Consider the following 15,410-nt stretch of genomic DNA (forward strand, 5'->3'; position numbering starts at 1 on the left):
TGGTCTATCTGTGAACTTAATGTCTGTCTAAGCTAGGTGTTTGTAAAGGAAATGGCTTTTATGCTAGATTGCAGTGCATAAATGCACAAAACCCCCACTCCTCACCACCACCACCACCACTTATTTTTTGTTGGTTTTCATTATTGCCCACTTTAATGTCATCAGAGTTTAACTCATTTCACTTGTATAATATAGTAAAATCAGCCTTCTATAACTGTAAACTTTAAATTGTATCCATGGTTTTAGGTATTCATGAGGAATCTGCCAATTTTAATTATTTTAGTAAAAGTTAATATTACCAACAGTAACCACTGTGGTATTGGAGCCTAGTTTAAGCATATGTTGAAAACTGCAGCGTGTTGAATGCTATGATGTGTTGATAAATGCTGACTCTTTAATTCGTCTCTGTATTGCAGTTTGCCAATCTGTGTGGTTTGGTAGTGGAGGGTTGTTTAGTTTATAGATTCTGTTACATAGTGTTACTCCAATTTGCTATGTCTTAGACTGCAGTCTGGGTCTGTATGGTGTAGCTTGTATTTACTTAGCAAAATATCTTCATTTTCTCAAAGAAGGCATTTGTAAAAACTGAGATTGCCTTCCCCAGGGAGCTAAAAACTATGGGTAAGCCTAAAAATAATGTGTTAAGTGGCACCAGAAAAAGTAATGGTTTATTTGCCCATCTATTCATTCTGGCTTGTCGCGTCTCCCTATGTTACATCTTGGCTTTTTCTGTGATGAGCAGACACTTCGCAGTAGAAACCAAGGTGTAATAACGGAGTAGACCTCCTACTTATTACTGGCCAGCTGCCTCACAGTAGCTGACTCTACAGGGCTCCAGCTGGAATCTGCTGTGCTTTGTGCTGTGGTGCTGGTGTTTGAACACTGGCTGTAGGGGTCGCCAAGCTTTCAGTACAGTCAGCCTTTCAAGTTGGAAAGCTGTCAGATGAAGGGCTGTCAGTTTAGAATATTGTTTCTTCCCAGTGTCTGGGCAAACTTTCTGCAACAACATAGCTTCATTTACAAACCCAAACCTTCCGTCTACTTTGAGGTATGACTTTCTCAATGACTAGCTTGTGTTACAGACTCAGATTACTTGTTAGCAATGATTTGTACATATTTCACTGTGCTAAAGTTTACATTTTTAGTATCTTAATGCTTTTTAAAGCAAATATACTTGGGGGTGGATTGATTTTTTTTTTTTTTTTTTTAAATCCGCAAGCTGGAAACCTTAATTTAAATAATCACTGGTTCTTAATTTTGTTTTGCATATGTACCTTTTTAGTTATTCTCCTAAAGAAAGGTTGATTCTCATGGGATAATAATAATTAAAACATCTTGATTTGCAAACAAATGTAGTCTTTTACACTAAATTAGGAACTTTATGCTAACCAGGTGGGTACACTATATCTGTACATGTTAATTTAAGCAATTATATAGCTTAACATGTGTTTAGGAAGATTCTGAACTCTTATATTTTTTGTGTTAGAAAATGGTGAATGATCTATTTCTTATTAACTAGATTCATTTTTTACTTGTGATTTGTGTTTAAGCTGAATTTGGATGGAAATTTGCATTCAATTAAAAAGGCAAAAAAACAGCATTTAACATTTTTGTTTTTATTAGTTAAATAAAAACTACCTTACATGTGATGGATATAGAAGAAAAAAGTTTATACACACTGATTATACTATGCCACAACTGTATCACTATAAGCTAACAGTACAATTACATGTATTGCACTACTTTAGGCTCAGCAGTCTGCACCTGCAGATACAGTTTTATGTAGTGCAAATGCACATGATGTAGAGCCCAAGGGTATCAGATAGATAGCTCTTTGACAGTAGCTAGGGAAGTTCAAGAAATATCAGCAGTTACTAGCAGGTAAATAAATACAGAAGTGCTAGCAGGAGGGAGGTGGTAATAACTGTAGGCCGCAGGATGAAAGTCTGAAAGAGTAGTAATTGAGTGTACCTCGATATTGCTTAATGATTTTTATCCTCCACATCTAGCTGTATAATATCCTCCTTTTCCAATATTCTAATTACTGTTCCCAGGTTAATTCAGTCTTTTATGAATTTGTTTATGTGCGGTACATATGTAGTGCTTTGGTTTGGTCTGAAATCAGAACTTGCTGTTTTCCCCCTTATTTCTTAGGGGTTTTTTTTTTTTTTTTTTTTTTTTTTTTCCTTTTTTTTTTTGGTTTTTTTTTTTTTTTTTTGAGAGTATAACATGCATTAAGGGAAACTGGTCACGTGCTACTATTTCTAATTAAATAACTTAAGTTCCAAATTCATGAAAGCTTCACTGGCACACCAACATCCTTGTTTCTGCATGACTGTGTTGAGCAGATAATACATCTGTATACTTCTCATGAGCAAGAGGGCATGAAATAAATGGAACTGTCGATGTAACTGGCTAGGGGCTTGTCCATCAGTGTTCTTCAGGAAAGTTGTGAAATATATGCAGAGGCAGTGTATTGTTTATCTCTCAGGTCTTCATTGCCAACTGGAGTTGAAAGACTCCAAAGGGAGCTACATCCGGGGCCAGATCCAAAACCCACTGAAATCAATGGGAGGCTTTCTGTTGATTTCAGTGGGCTTTGGATCAGGTTCTTGCAGAGAAGAATTATCCAGACAAGATGTATGTCTCTTGGAGGGTGGGCGCAGTGAAGGTAGTAAAATGGAGTGAGGCTTCATTTGTTTGTCTTTTTTTCCTCTCCTGCAAAATTTGCACGTTATTCTCAACAGAAATTGCATAATAGAGAGGATTTGGGGGAACATTTAGCCAGGGTCTGTGATGTAAGATTTGTTCATTATGCTTTTAAACAAGGCAGGTTTGGTATTTTTCTAGGTTTGGCAGGAGGCTCTGTTGTACCAGGAATACATCATGAAAAGGGGTAGAAATTAGATTGTATCTTACATTCTTTTTACAACTGTGATTTACATAGTTATACTGCCCTCTCAAGATTCTCAAAGTATACTTGTTCTTTCCAAATTTTTCTTCGCATGCATTCCATTCCACAGATTGATCATTCCTTAGATATTCAGAGACTGAATACAGCAGTGGCGCTCAACCTTTCCAGACCCCTTTCAGGAGTCTGATTTGTCTTGCGAACCCCAAGTTTCACCTCACTTAAAAATTACTTGCTTACAAAATCAGACATAAAAATACAAGTATCACAGCACATTGTCACTGAAAAATTGCTTACGTTCTCATTTTTACCATATAATTATAAAATAAATTAATTGGAATGTAAATATTGTACTTACATTTCAGTGTATAGAGCAGTATAAACAAGCCATTGTCTGTATGAAATATTAGTTTGCACTGACTTCATTAGTGCTTTTTATGTATCTTGTTGTAAAACTAGGCAAATATCTAGTGACCTCTGGAAGACCTCTGAGTACCCCCAGGAGTACATGTACCCCTGGTTGAGAACCACTGACTTAGAGAATCTATGAGTATTGTGCAGTATGATCTTGTACCACTAGGTGGAGACAAAAGACTAATATTGGCAAAAGACTAATATTGGCTAGCAACTTCTCAGCACACCAGAGTCCATGGAAAAGTTTTGTGTGAGAGAATTTTGAGGATTTATTTGCATTAACAAGAGTGCTAGGACAGACTTGGCTAGTTGTAGGATTTGTTTTTATATTGTAGATAGTTATGGAAGACAGTTTGAAAAGAGAGGATTAGATTTTTAACATGGCTAATAGTTGTGGTAGTACAGTAGTAACCATGTGACTTTTTATCTCCAGATATGCTTGACACATGCGTACAGCACATGAAAACTATTCAGTTTCCTCTCAGTTGTTCAGCTTGCACTCTTGGCTCTTATCACCTCACTCTTTCAGTAGTTCCTCAGACATCATAGTTCTCCAGCCATACACAAGACCTGAATCTCCAATGCAAAAAATCAAGCCAGCAACTTCCCCCAGCATGTTGTGAGGTGGGGAGAGACCCTTTCAGTCCTTTATATATCATAAAGAAGCAAAAAGGGCCTGAAGACATACTACTGAACACAGTCCCATTGATTTGAATAGGAATGCATGCAGTACTAAGGGTTTAAAGGGTTGGCCCATGGTGTAATTACTGTTTCTTTCATCGTTTCCTCTCCCTGTGAAGCAGAGAAGTGAAGTGATTTGCCAAAGGCTACATGGTGAGGGCTTGATCCTATGAGGGGCTGAGTAACCTCCTCTCTTATTGGAGATAGTGGGAGTTGAGGGTGCTCAGGATCTTGAAGGATAGAGCCCTGAGTCATTGACCAATCTTAGAACTTGGGACCTCCTGACTGAGTCCCATATGGTCATTCTTTCCAGACCTCACTACTTACAATGCAGTTTGGGCCATGTTTCTGTTTCATGCAGGGTAAAAGGTAAAAGATCCTTTTCTTAAAGGAATAGGATTGGATTTTCAAAATTGCCTAAGTCAGTCCGTTTTAACCTGTAATCTGTGGATCCCTGGGGGTCCACAGACTATGTGTAAGATTTCCAAAGGGGTCTGCACCTCTATTTGAAAATTTTTAGGGGTCTGCAAATAAAAAAAGGTTAAAAACCACTGGCCTAAGTGACATAGGAGCATAAGTCCCACTCCTAAATCACTTATGTGCTTTTGAAAATCCCACTCAGAGTTGTCCTAACTGCCTCAAAACTACCTTTTTGCATGCTGTCCAAACCTGTTGGAAGGTTCTCTAACAGCTGATGTATGATGGTTGTTTTATTATCAGTCATCGGCTGTTTTGTATAACCCAACCATTTTAACTGATAGCCACTATTCTTGATGCCAGATACTTGCGCTGCCTATCTAACCTTCTCAGTCAATAGCTGTAATCTTGAGCCTGTTTATGAAATGAAAACTTCAAAAATATTTTTGCACGGGAACTGCACTTCCTTGTCTGGGTCATCTTTCCCGTCCAGATAAAAATGTTCTCAGAATGTTTATGGTGGGTTTTTGTGCATTCCACTAACTACTGTTGTGAGGATCAGATTTCTTCCCCCCGTCGCCATCTGTCATGCTGCTCCTTCCCAACCACTCTGCAATATAATAGAAGTCTGCCCTTGTAGATTCTTCAGACCCGTTGGGCCATTGCCTCATACCTGCTCTCATCTGTGTGTGTGTAATTTCTTGTCAGTTTGTTCTTTCAAAATTCTTCTGACCAACACTACTACTTTTGAGGCATGGTGTGTGTGTGTGTGTGTGTGTGTAGTCCACACATGGGTATGCATGTGCACCATGCACACCCATATATGGAATCTCCCACCACACATAAACACTTACTTAGCCAAAATGATTTTCTGTCTTGCTGTAGAATAGATATCTTCTGGCCCTTAGTCACGCTGAAATAAAAGGGAAAGGGAATATTGGCCGAATTCAACTGCTTCCTTTGTCCTAGTCCCATGTAAGAAAAGAGCTATTGATATTACCCTTCCTTTTTCCTTCTAGTAGGAAAGCTGGCTGCTACCACACAAAGCATGGTGGTAGTGTGTGCAGTCATGTGGCAGAGGAAAGAAAAAATGTTGCAAGGGATAGGTTCATCTTAAAATATGAGGTGGGGAATTGTTGACACTAATATTGTGTATGTGGTGGGGATTTAACTGGAGCTGGTTGAAGGTTTTTGAGGAGCTTCCTGGAGGCAGGGTGAGGTAGGGTATGGTGCATAAGAAAGGGACAAACTTTTCATGAAAAGTTTTGACCCTCTCTGTATTCGCTATTCATATTGCAATAGTGCTTTGAGGTCAGCCTGGCTGGTTCTTCACTGTGTGTATAATAAATGATAGCCTCTGTCCCAAAGAGCTTACAGTCTCTAAAAGGTGAGACAATTTACATTTGGGGAAAGGCATGGACAGTGAAAGGTGTAAGTATTCTAATCCATGTAAGAATGTATGGGGTGTTTAAATCTTACTGTATAGAAATATGTAGTCTTTTTATAATGCAAATAAGCTTACTTAAAATTCCCCATGGCTAATATGCTTGAGAGTTACAAATCATGGTAGGTACTCTCCTGTTCAGAAAGCTGCAGAGCTGTCTCATCGTGGCACCTATAAAGAAAAAGCCAAAACCAAAATAAATTGGGAAAACTTCCCTCAAGACGGTTACAGTACAAAATAGAAAAGACTTCTCCAACTCTGTGGTGTGCTGAAAGCTTTTGCTGAACAAAAAGGGGAAAAATTAAGGGCCTGATTCTGATCTCACATATTACTGTATAAAACAGGAGTAATTCCATTAGTCAACCTGTTTAAACTGCATTAAACTCAGTATAAGTGAGATGGAATGAAGCCTCTCGCTTTGTCTAATATTACCCATTACTGGATACAAAATGATGGAAGAAAAAGTGTATTGCTTCACCCTTGAATTGTGTTCCTTAAACCTACACTCATTTTTTAACTATTTCCCCTATCTGACTGAAGATGGTCATTTGTGTGTTAGTCTTGATCCCTGTCTGAATAATTTCAGTGGTGCAGGAACGTCTCCTAAATTTGCTCTAACTTGGCATCATAACTGCAACCTAGAAGTAATCTAAGTGAAACTTTTTGCTACAATTCATTAAACTATTCTGTTTGCCTGTCAATTCTGGTTGCCTGTCAACTGTTAGCGAGGGGGGATGTTTTTGGATAATTTGTTTGATAATTGGAATAACCATATCTAAATTTTCTAGGCAGTGTTTTTGTTTTGTTTTTGGCTTGTTAAATAAAAGTAGACAACTACTTTGAAACAAAAGCAATATAAAACTTACATTTCTATATGTCAATTCAAAGAGGGTGTTAAAAATACTGTAAAATGGAATGTGTCTGACCACTCTTAGGGCAAGTCTTGATTTGAGGAGTGGGAGTTTGTGGGTTGACAAAATGTAGAAATTACACACTGAAGTGTTTTGTTCTTTCCTGTAATTTGTTTGCCACATTGGCTATAGTGATTCCTCTGTCGTATATGAAGACAGGAGAAGAGATCGGATACTAAGATGACAGTCTGGGAAACTAGCCTATAGCGATATATATATTTTTTGTGTGTCATTGTGTGCCTTATTGGTCTCACCATTAAACTTCCTCCGTAATGGTGGTATGTTCCATAAATTACCAAGAGCTATTTTCTATTTGTGAATCTTAAATTACACACACAAGCTGTTTTGGTACACTCATTGAATTTAATGTCAAAACAAAATTATATGGTTGGTAAAGGACAGCTGAACCAAATAACCACTGCAGTCCTCTGGATAATAATAGGTTACTAAACGAGTACTACAGTAGTCTCTTCAGTGTATTGCTTTATACAGTTGTGCTAAGTTAAAGTTCCCAACTCTTACCTTTTATAAATTTCTTCTTTTCCATTTCTTGATACCTATAGTATTCGTAAACCTGTTCAGAAATAAGTATGAAATATTGCAATGTGACGTGTGCAGTCTTGGGCCATGTAATCAAGAGTGTGTTTGTAAATGAAATATATCAGTTTTAATGATCACTGTTTTACCCAACTCTCTTTGGCATTCCAGCAAATTGAAAGTGAGGGTAAAAGATGATGATTAAAAAAATACTTTGTAAGACAGAAAACTTTCTTTATTCCATCTATGGAACTTACAGTATAATGCAAAAAGTCAAGGTACAATAAAATAAAAATGGGATGGCATCTCTCCCTATCTCCCTTCCAAACTTCTCTGAACACTTTCAGATTTGTTTCAAATACACCATAGTGGAGAGGATCCTTGTAATAGTAGGAAGCAAAGAAACTGTTTCATACCTTTTCATTCCCAAAGTCAAAACAGACAGGTTGAGCTTACTTTCTAGTTATTATCTGGGGCTGCCACATAGCAGAAACAGTTTTGAAAGAAACTGCTCAACTATACTAGATTAAATATAAGATCTGCTTGGTTCAGTCTGTTCCCATTATGTATGTCTGTTGTTCGGGCTGACTTTTTTGTGTCTGTGTCCAAAAATAAGCTTATATTAAGTTAGGGCTATTTTTTAACAAATTAGAAGTTGTCTTGGAAGAAGAAACACAATAGTAAAATTCTCATTGGTGTCTTAAGTAAAGTCTATTCTCAGAAAACAAAACTCTGTAATGCTTTAGCAAAACATATGAATATTGTATGTGAAAGTGCTGTGTTAATTAATTCTGTGTTTTTATCATCAAAGTCATTAAAAGAGCTTGATCCGCTTCAGATGAGTGGACTTTGAGAATACCCAATAAAGAGTGACATTTAAGTCTTTAGAATGAGAACCAGATATATAGCAGTGGTAGTATTTCATGTCTTTCCAGTCAGGTACAAATCATGCAAGTAGTCTGGAAGGAAAAAAAGAAGATACCTTAATTTTTTTTAAATCTCTTTAAATCTCAGACTACTCCAAAAGTTTCTCAAAACAGGTGAAAAAAATTGCTTTTGCTTAGGCAGAGTTTGTTACTTTAGGCTTTTCTGCCTTTGTCTCTTTTCCGTGCAAATTTAAGATTTAAAGGTATTCTAGGGTTATGATGGGTAGGTTTTGGGGCATGTAAGGAGAAGGTCATTCTAGAAACTGTGAAGCTGGTGCTGATGGTTGAATTATCCAATTCTTAAAAATGTTTGAAAGATTAGAATACAGCTTACTGTCTGTTTAATTAAGACTAATGGTCTATTATTATGAGCTCTACAGTAAATAGTGACAATGTTGAGGCTTAGTTCTTCTCAGGAACATGTTTTTAGGGACTTTTGCTCAGACCATATGTCAGTAAGATTTGATTATACTGTTACATATAAGTTCCTTTTTTTTTTTTTTGTCTTCTATGATAAATGTGACATATCCATTGGAAATTATAAAAGGGTTAAAAAGCTATTGTTGCTACTGAAAGTAGACTTGAAGATCTGTTAGTTCGTGCTTCTAGTGACTGGAGGTCTGCAAAATATAATCTCTTTTCCTGCCACAAAGTTAGTCAGCATTGCCTTTTGTTTAAGTGACAGAGGTAAGTAGCTTTTCTCTCTTAGATGGAAGGTTTTCTGTTCCAGTACTCATCTAGATAGCTGATAACCATATCTACTTACCTGTGTGGTCCTGGGCTCCCTGTGCCGCACTGCAGAGTTGGCAGAATCCAGACGAGGAGCAAATAAGGGAGCTGAGTCTGCAACTGTATAGATCACCTGCCATTATGATTGGGGGCGGGGGGAGGAATGCAGTAGTGATTCCTTGTGCAGGTCTGCAAATCTGGAGAAAGGATCCATTCCCTTCTTCTGACCCTTCTTGGAGATCTCCAGTACAGGCTCAGAGTGTGTGTGATGTTATTGATTTATATATATTTATTTATTTATATTATATGTTATTTAATTATATATAAATAACATCACTCTCTCTCCCTCTCCCTCTCCCTACTGGAGATTTCCAAAAAGGATCAGAAGAAGGGGATGGATCCTTTCTCCAGAGTTTCAGGCCTGCACCGGGATCACTACTGCATCCTCAGCCGCACCACTCCTCCCCCCTCCCATAGTGTGCGTCTGTATATGTATACATATATATAATGCCAGCTCAGGTTTTATTGTTCATTTTTTTTCTCACTTGGACCATCTGGATTTTTTGTATTTCATACAAGTCTAAGTCCGACGTAGCTATGTTTGTTCCTTGAAGAAGAAACACCTTTTCAAGTGCCCTCCCATGTTCCCCTCCCCTCCTCCCCCCCAAACACACACACACTGTGCTAATATTTGTTTTACAGGTTTAGTTTATTGCAGGAGGGGTAAAATCTTACTAAGCTGACCCCAAAGATTAGAGATCTCAAATTTACCTTTAGCAAGAATGTGCCAATAAAGATTTCTTGTATTAATCTATTGAGGAGAAAACTGAATAAAACAAAAACCTTGCATTTACCCTCTGTGTAACTCATAACAAAAGGGAATTTCCTTAACCAAGGGCTGTAATGCTGAGAGACCTCAGCAGACCAGCCAAGGCAAACTTCCTTTTTTTTTTTTTTTTTTTTTGTTTAGTATTCTTAGCGTGTCAACAGATGACATCTAAAGCAATGTTTGGTGTCTTCCAATTAAGAGTATTTTTGAAGTATAAGATGCACTCAGATACTCTGCTGAGTGCTAACATAAGAGTCCAGACGTAAGATTGATTTGAGAAATAAAGGGAGTGTTTTCTAGTGTGGAATAACTAAACATTCTACTTGTAAAGAACCAATAGACTTTTTGTTATAGACCATTTTCTTAGATGTTCCTTTAAAATAGAATATATGCATGTTGTGGAGGAAATTGTTGATTGTTTGAGACAGTAGAGATCCTGAATTAGTTCCCCAGTTCACTTTTCTCTAACAGGGATGTGCTGAATGGGACTCCCAGAAACCTTTTGGTAAATCTCCGGCACAACCAAATTTAAATGAAGACTTTCTTGTTTCTGATGGAGTCTTGGGGGCTGCTAAACTATCCCTGTCAGATGACTTATCTCTGGGAGTCATAAAAATACTTCTGAAGAACCCTTTAAAAATAAACAAAAGGAAAAAACCCTAGAACTTTAGAATGAGCAGATTGCACCAAATGTATAGTGTGTTTGTATCTGTCTCTTGAAGGAGGAAATGCCTCTGCTGAATCTTCATCCCATGTCCCTTCAATGGGTACAAGCCTGGATTGGACTGTCAATATGCTCAATATATCTTTCAGGAATAAAATATAAACATTTCCAGCAAAAATCACGGAATAAATTTGTTTATCTAGCAACATTACAGCTTTTCCTAGTTAAAGTGATGAGAGAGCATGTTTTTGTTTAGCTGGGAAAACAAATGAACTGCTACCATGGAACAGATGACAAACATTTTTGATATGGAACTCTTTCTTAGACTTTCAGTTACTACCTAAAATAATAGCCTACAGTATGGACTTACCTTCTTTTCCTGAGATGTTCAGAAGGGATTGACTTATCCCTAATTTTTTCCAAACCAGGTACAGAGAAGTGGCTACATGCCTTCCACTTACCACCCTCTTTACATGGCGACCTCATATCTCACTTTCTCAATTGCCTGTTGAAGAGTATGATTCTTAAATCATGGCTTTTCAGTTTTTCAAGTTAGTCTCATAAAAGGGTGTGTACCCCAAGAACTGCCTGGCTGGTTGGGGTGGGTGGTTGTTGTGGAGTTTGTTACTTGGAATGGAAGAATATGATTTTTAGTTTGTCCTTCTGTGGAGGTGGTGGTGTCTTGGCAATAGTCTTACTAGGGGAAATAATAGCAGGTCATTTAGATTTTAGTTTCTTTTGATAAGCAAATAATTGCTAATATCTTTGGAGGGGAGAAAACCACTGTTGGTTGCTTAGATACCAAAAAAAGTATTCTTTGGGAAGCACCTGCATTTCAGTAGCATGACACAAAGGAACTGAAGGTAAGGCAGAAATCCCTCTGCTGAATCTCTGTTGTTTCAACATTGTTTTATGGATGAGTAGATTAAATTGTTAAATGTAGATTGACTCATACAACATAGTCTGGTTAAGATTTTAATTAAGAAAAACCTGACTTATAATGCTTTTTACTAAAGTATGGAAGCAATCATAAAGAAAATGATTATGGAGTAGATGCTGTTCATATAAATATCATTAATGTCTGCTGTAATTGGAAGCACTGATGCAGTGAATGCTCCTGTTAATGAGAAGGGAGTCAGACATTCCTCTGGTACTTACAAATTGTGATTGGATAGGTGTCTTTACATGAAAGGGTAAGTGAGATGGAAAAACAAGTTATTCAGACTTCATCTTGCATTTAACATTGGAAGCACTGTGTATTAAGAAGAGCTCAAACATATCTCGGTAGTGCAGAGCAGCCTAGAATTAATTTATACATGTGTTTGTGTCTATGCACCTATATTTTTTCTTTACTTCATTGTAACTAGGACTTGATATATTTTTTTTGTTTTTGTCCTCCTCTCAGGGAAACTGTATCAATCTGACTGAAGCCTTGACCCTCTATGAAGAACAGCTCGGCAGGCTTTATTGCCCTGTGGAGTTCTCAAAGGAAACTGTATGTGTACCCTCATACATGGAATTGTATCCTTGACAAATATAAAAGGTTGAGCCTGTATGATTAATAAACCAAACAACCCCAGTTCGTCGGGTTGGAGTGAACTAAATAGTTCTTTTCTTTAAATGAACAAGACAACACTTTTAAATGCCCTAATCTAAACACGTTTTGTAATTACTAAACAGGAAGTGAACTACTGTAGTAGTGGTTGGGGGGAGGGAGGGAACGGCTTAAAAGCACAGCTCCCATTTGATGTCCCTATGAGAGGGGCCCGGCACCTTTCAAAGTTGGGCCACTTGTTCCTTAACTCTCCTATAAAGTTGTCAGTTGTGGGGTATACCTCCACAGGATAAACTCATAAACCTGTGGGAATGAAAAATCAAGAAGGCAGGGACTCAGCCAGGATTTTCAAGGCCCAGGGCAAGCTGCTCCTCCCTCCCCTCAAGTCTCATCCCTTCAACTTGTCTTTGTCTCTGTCCCTTCAGCTTGATGATTATTTCCCCTCCTTGGTCTAAATAGCCACTTCCTGTGGAGAAACAGAGGAAGGAGGGTCAGGAAATGTTTCCTCTGAGCTTCTTGTATGTTTTTTTCCCCCCTCTTCCCCCATCAAGGGAAGAGGTTTGAGGCATGAAAAGGCTGCCCAAGTTTTCAGCTCCATAGAGGCATCTTCATGGGTGGCCTGCCCTGAAAGGGTTGCGCTTGCCTGGATTATTGCAGCTCCTCCTCTGTAATCTCCTCGAGTTTCTTTCTCCAGACTCTTGGTTGGTGTTGCCCACCTGTTCCTGTGTACTGAGGTCTGCTCTGTTTGGTTTTTAAAGGGTTGAGTGGTTTCGCCACAGTCTACCTCTCCGTCTCTGTGTGTTTTCTCCCTGTACAGCTTCCTTTCTGTTCCTGTGCACTGTCTGGGTACGGTTGTTTCCAGAGCCTTCTGTTCTGAAGCCCTGCCCTCTGGAACGATCTTCCAGTTTCTTTTGACCTTGCCAACTATCCATCAATATTCAGATTGCAGCTTAAAGCATCTTTAAGACAAATAGAAAAGGCATAAATGCCATCTCTTTTGGCTTTACCCTTATGATTAACAGCGTTAATGTATTCAGTAGACAATATTTTTCACTGTCTATTCTATAGGCCATGCCTTGCTTAATTTAACTCTGTAAATGGTTTGGGTGCATTTTGTATTAAAGACGTTTAAGTGTTTGTTGTGTTGTTTGTGCAGTAGTATTGCAAAATGCTTCTACATGAACTATGGCAAGAAGTGCTACTGCATTCCTCTGGAGAGTATATTTAAATGTTTCTAGTGAGGTAATTGGCATGAAATGCCACTAAAGCTAATTCTACAAAAAGAACAGGAGTACTTGTGGCACCTTAGAGACTAACAAATTTATTAGAGCAGTCTGTACTGGGCTATCTTGATTATCACTTCAAAAGTTTTTTTTCACTTACTTAATTGGCCTCTCAGAGTTGGTAAGACAACTCCCACCTGTTCATGCTCTATGTTCTACATATGTTCATGTATATATATATCCTCAATATATGTTCCACTCTATATGCATCCGAAGAAGTGGGCTGTAGCCCACGAAAGCTTATGCTCTAATAAATTTGTTAGTCTCTAGACTTAGAGGAGCCACAAGTGCTCCTGTTCTTTTTGCGGATACAGACTAACACAGCTGCTACTCTGAAACCTAAAGCTAATTCTGTTAATTCTGGCTACTAAGTAGGCATAATCAGGCTTCAAAGTGAACAGCTCTTATAAAAGTCAAGTTTTCATTCATTCTGTCTGTCAACATGACAAGATAACACCATATATTCAGAAATGCTAATAAGGGCAGCAGGAGTCATGCTGCCTTCAGACTAGCCTCCAGCATGTTTGCAGGACATTACTTTTGTTTGTTTAACTTAGACTTCTGGTATGCATTAATGTTAATAGCATACATTTTATTTTAAAAAAAGGAAAACTAGATATTAAAACTAATAAGTATTCCAGATAAGTTGACATAAGAATGGGAGGGAAATTCCATCTGTACTCTGTTTAGATCACTGTCATCTGTTAGTGCTGCAGAGCAATGCACTCTACTCTCATCCTAAAATTTGCCCTAGTCTTCACCTTACCTCCCTCCTTCCCATGCCACAGGGGGGCAAGTAGATTTACACAGAAGTGGATCTAATCTTCCTCATACCCCATGAATATCAGAAAACCGGGAACTCAAGCAGATCACTTCTCCTTGCCATTCAGGAGGTATGCTGCCTCTTCACATCTTCTGCACAGTGGAAGTGTGTTGGTTTTGCTGTATCTGGATCCCTCTGCACTCATGGAGAAGGGACTAGAATCTGCTCCCAGCAGAACGAAATGTTGTGCTAACTGCTTCCAGCCCAATGTACAACAAGAAGAGGGAAACATTATGGGGAATACCCAAGATCAAAACCAAGAAAGTGTGATGGCAGTCAAAATAAGAAAGGGACAGAAATGACAGAAACTATAAGTAGAAGTCATGGCAGTTGTGGAACAAATCTTTTCATATAAATACAGGAAAAATCCATGATGCTAAATTAAAAACATGAGTGTGAGGCAAAAAGGTACTTCACAAAAATGGCATCTAGCCCTAAGTGTCAAAGGGGTCCTACTTCCTGGGATCAAGAAGGAATGGTGGGGATATTACCCATCCTATCTTTCTGAGCTATAATAAATGGGTTATTTGGAGATTTATTTCACTTTAGTTCTAAAAGTGCTTCTTTGACAATATACTACACAGTTTGCTTTGTTCCTTGACTTTTTTTTCTTCAGATGGGTGTTCTACGCTATTTGGAAGACAAGAACTGAAGTGTGAAGATCAAGATATTCTAATTGTGTGCTGCATGGAGCATATAGGCTTGCCGCGTGCTGCATATTGGCATCTTGAACCTTTAAATTATATGCTGTTGATGATCCTGAAACTTAGTCATGCTATTGATTGTGAATTCTTTAAATGTTTTTTATTATTATTTTAATTTAAAAGCAAATGGAAAATGTATATTTTGATGAGGTAGGGTGTTATTTTTGAAAGTCAACTTAAAGATGAATTAGCAGCAAAACTATAGCTGCTGAATGCACTGAACCTTTAGAATGTGATTCTTTTTATTTTTTTGTAGATCTTCACAAACTGATTAAAAAAAGACATCTTTAGCATTTCATTCCTGAGGGTGGTCCATGTATTTTTTTCTCCAGATATTAACTCCCTTATAGATTATGGTGCTTTTAAAGGATGGCGGGTTTCTCTTAAGTGAATACCACAGTGCTTCCATTACAGAAAATGTAAAGGGCATACCATTTTTAAAGAATACCCTATGCCCTTAGTTATAAAGGGAAGGAGCTAATTTGAGGTTTCATTTGTTTACGCCTTAGTTTCATTCATCATGCTACTGTAGTCTCTTCAGCAGACAAAGCTCTGACGTATCACCATTTAGAATTACTTAGC

General features: G+C 37.9%; 1 protein-coding gene across 1 annotated transcript in view; it reads left to right on the forward strand.

Annotated features, from left to right (window-relative positions):
• LOC113406251 (spermine synthase) overlaps positions 1 to 14,869 on the forward strand; it is a 66,494-nt gene extending 51,625 nt beyond the window's left edge. The window contains exons 10-11 of the mRNA XM_026649865.2: positions 11,869 to 11,984; positions 14,741 to 14,869. Coding sequence (XP_026505650.1) covers positions 11,869 to 11,984; positions 14,741 to 14,783 — 159 coding nt within the window. The 3' untranslated portion in view covers positions 14,784 to 14,869. The remainder of the gene's footprint in view (positions 1 to 11,868; positions 11,985 to 14,740) is intronic.
• The last annotated feature ends 541 nt before the right edge of the window (positions 14,870 to 15,410 follow it).

Source organism: Terrapene carolina, unplaced genomic scaffold (assembly GCF_002925995.2).
Source record: "Terrapene carolina triunguis isolate 2854851 unplaced genomic scaffold, T_m_triunguis-2.0 Scaffold23, whole genome shotgun sequence".
Lineage (NCBI taxonomy): Eukaryota > Metazoa > Chordata > Testudines > Emydidae > Terrapene > Terrapene triunguis.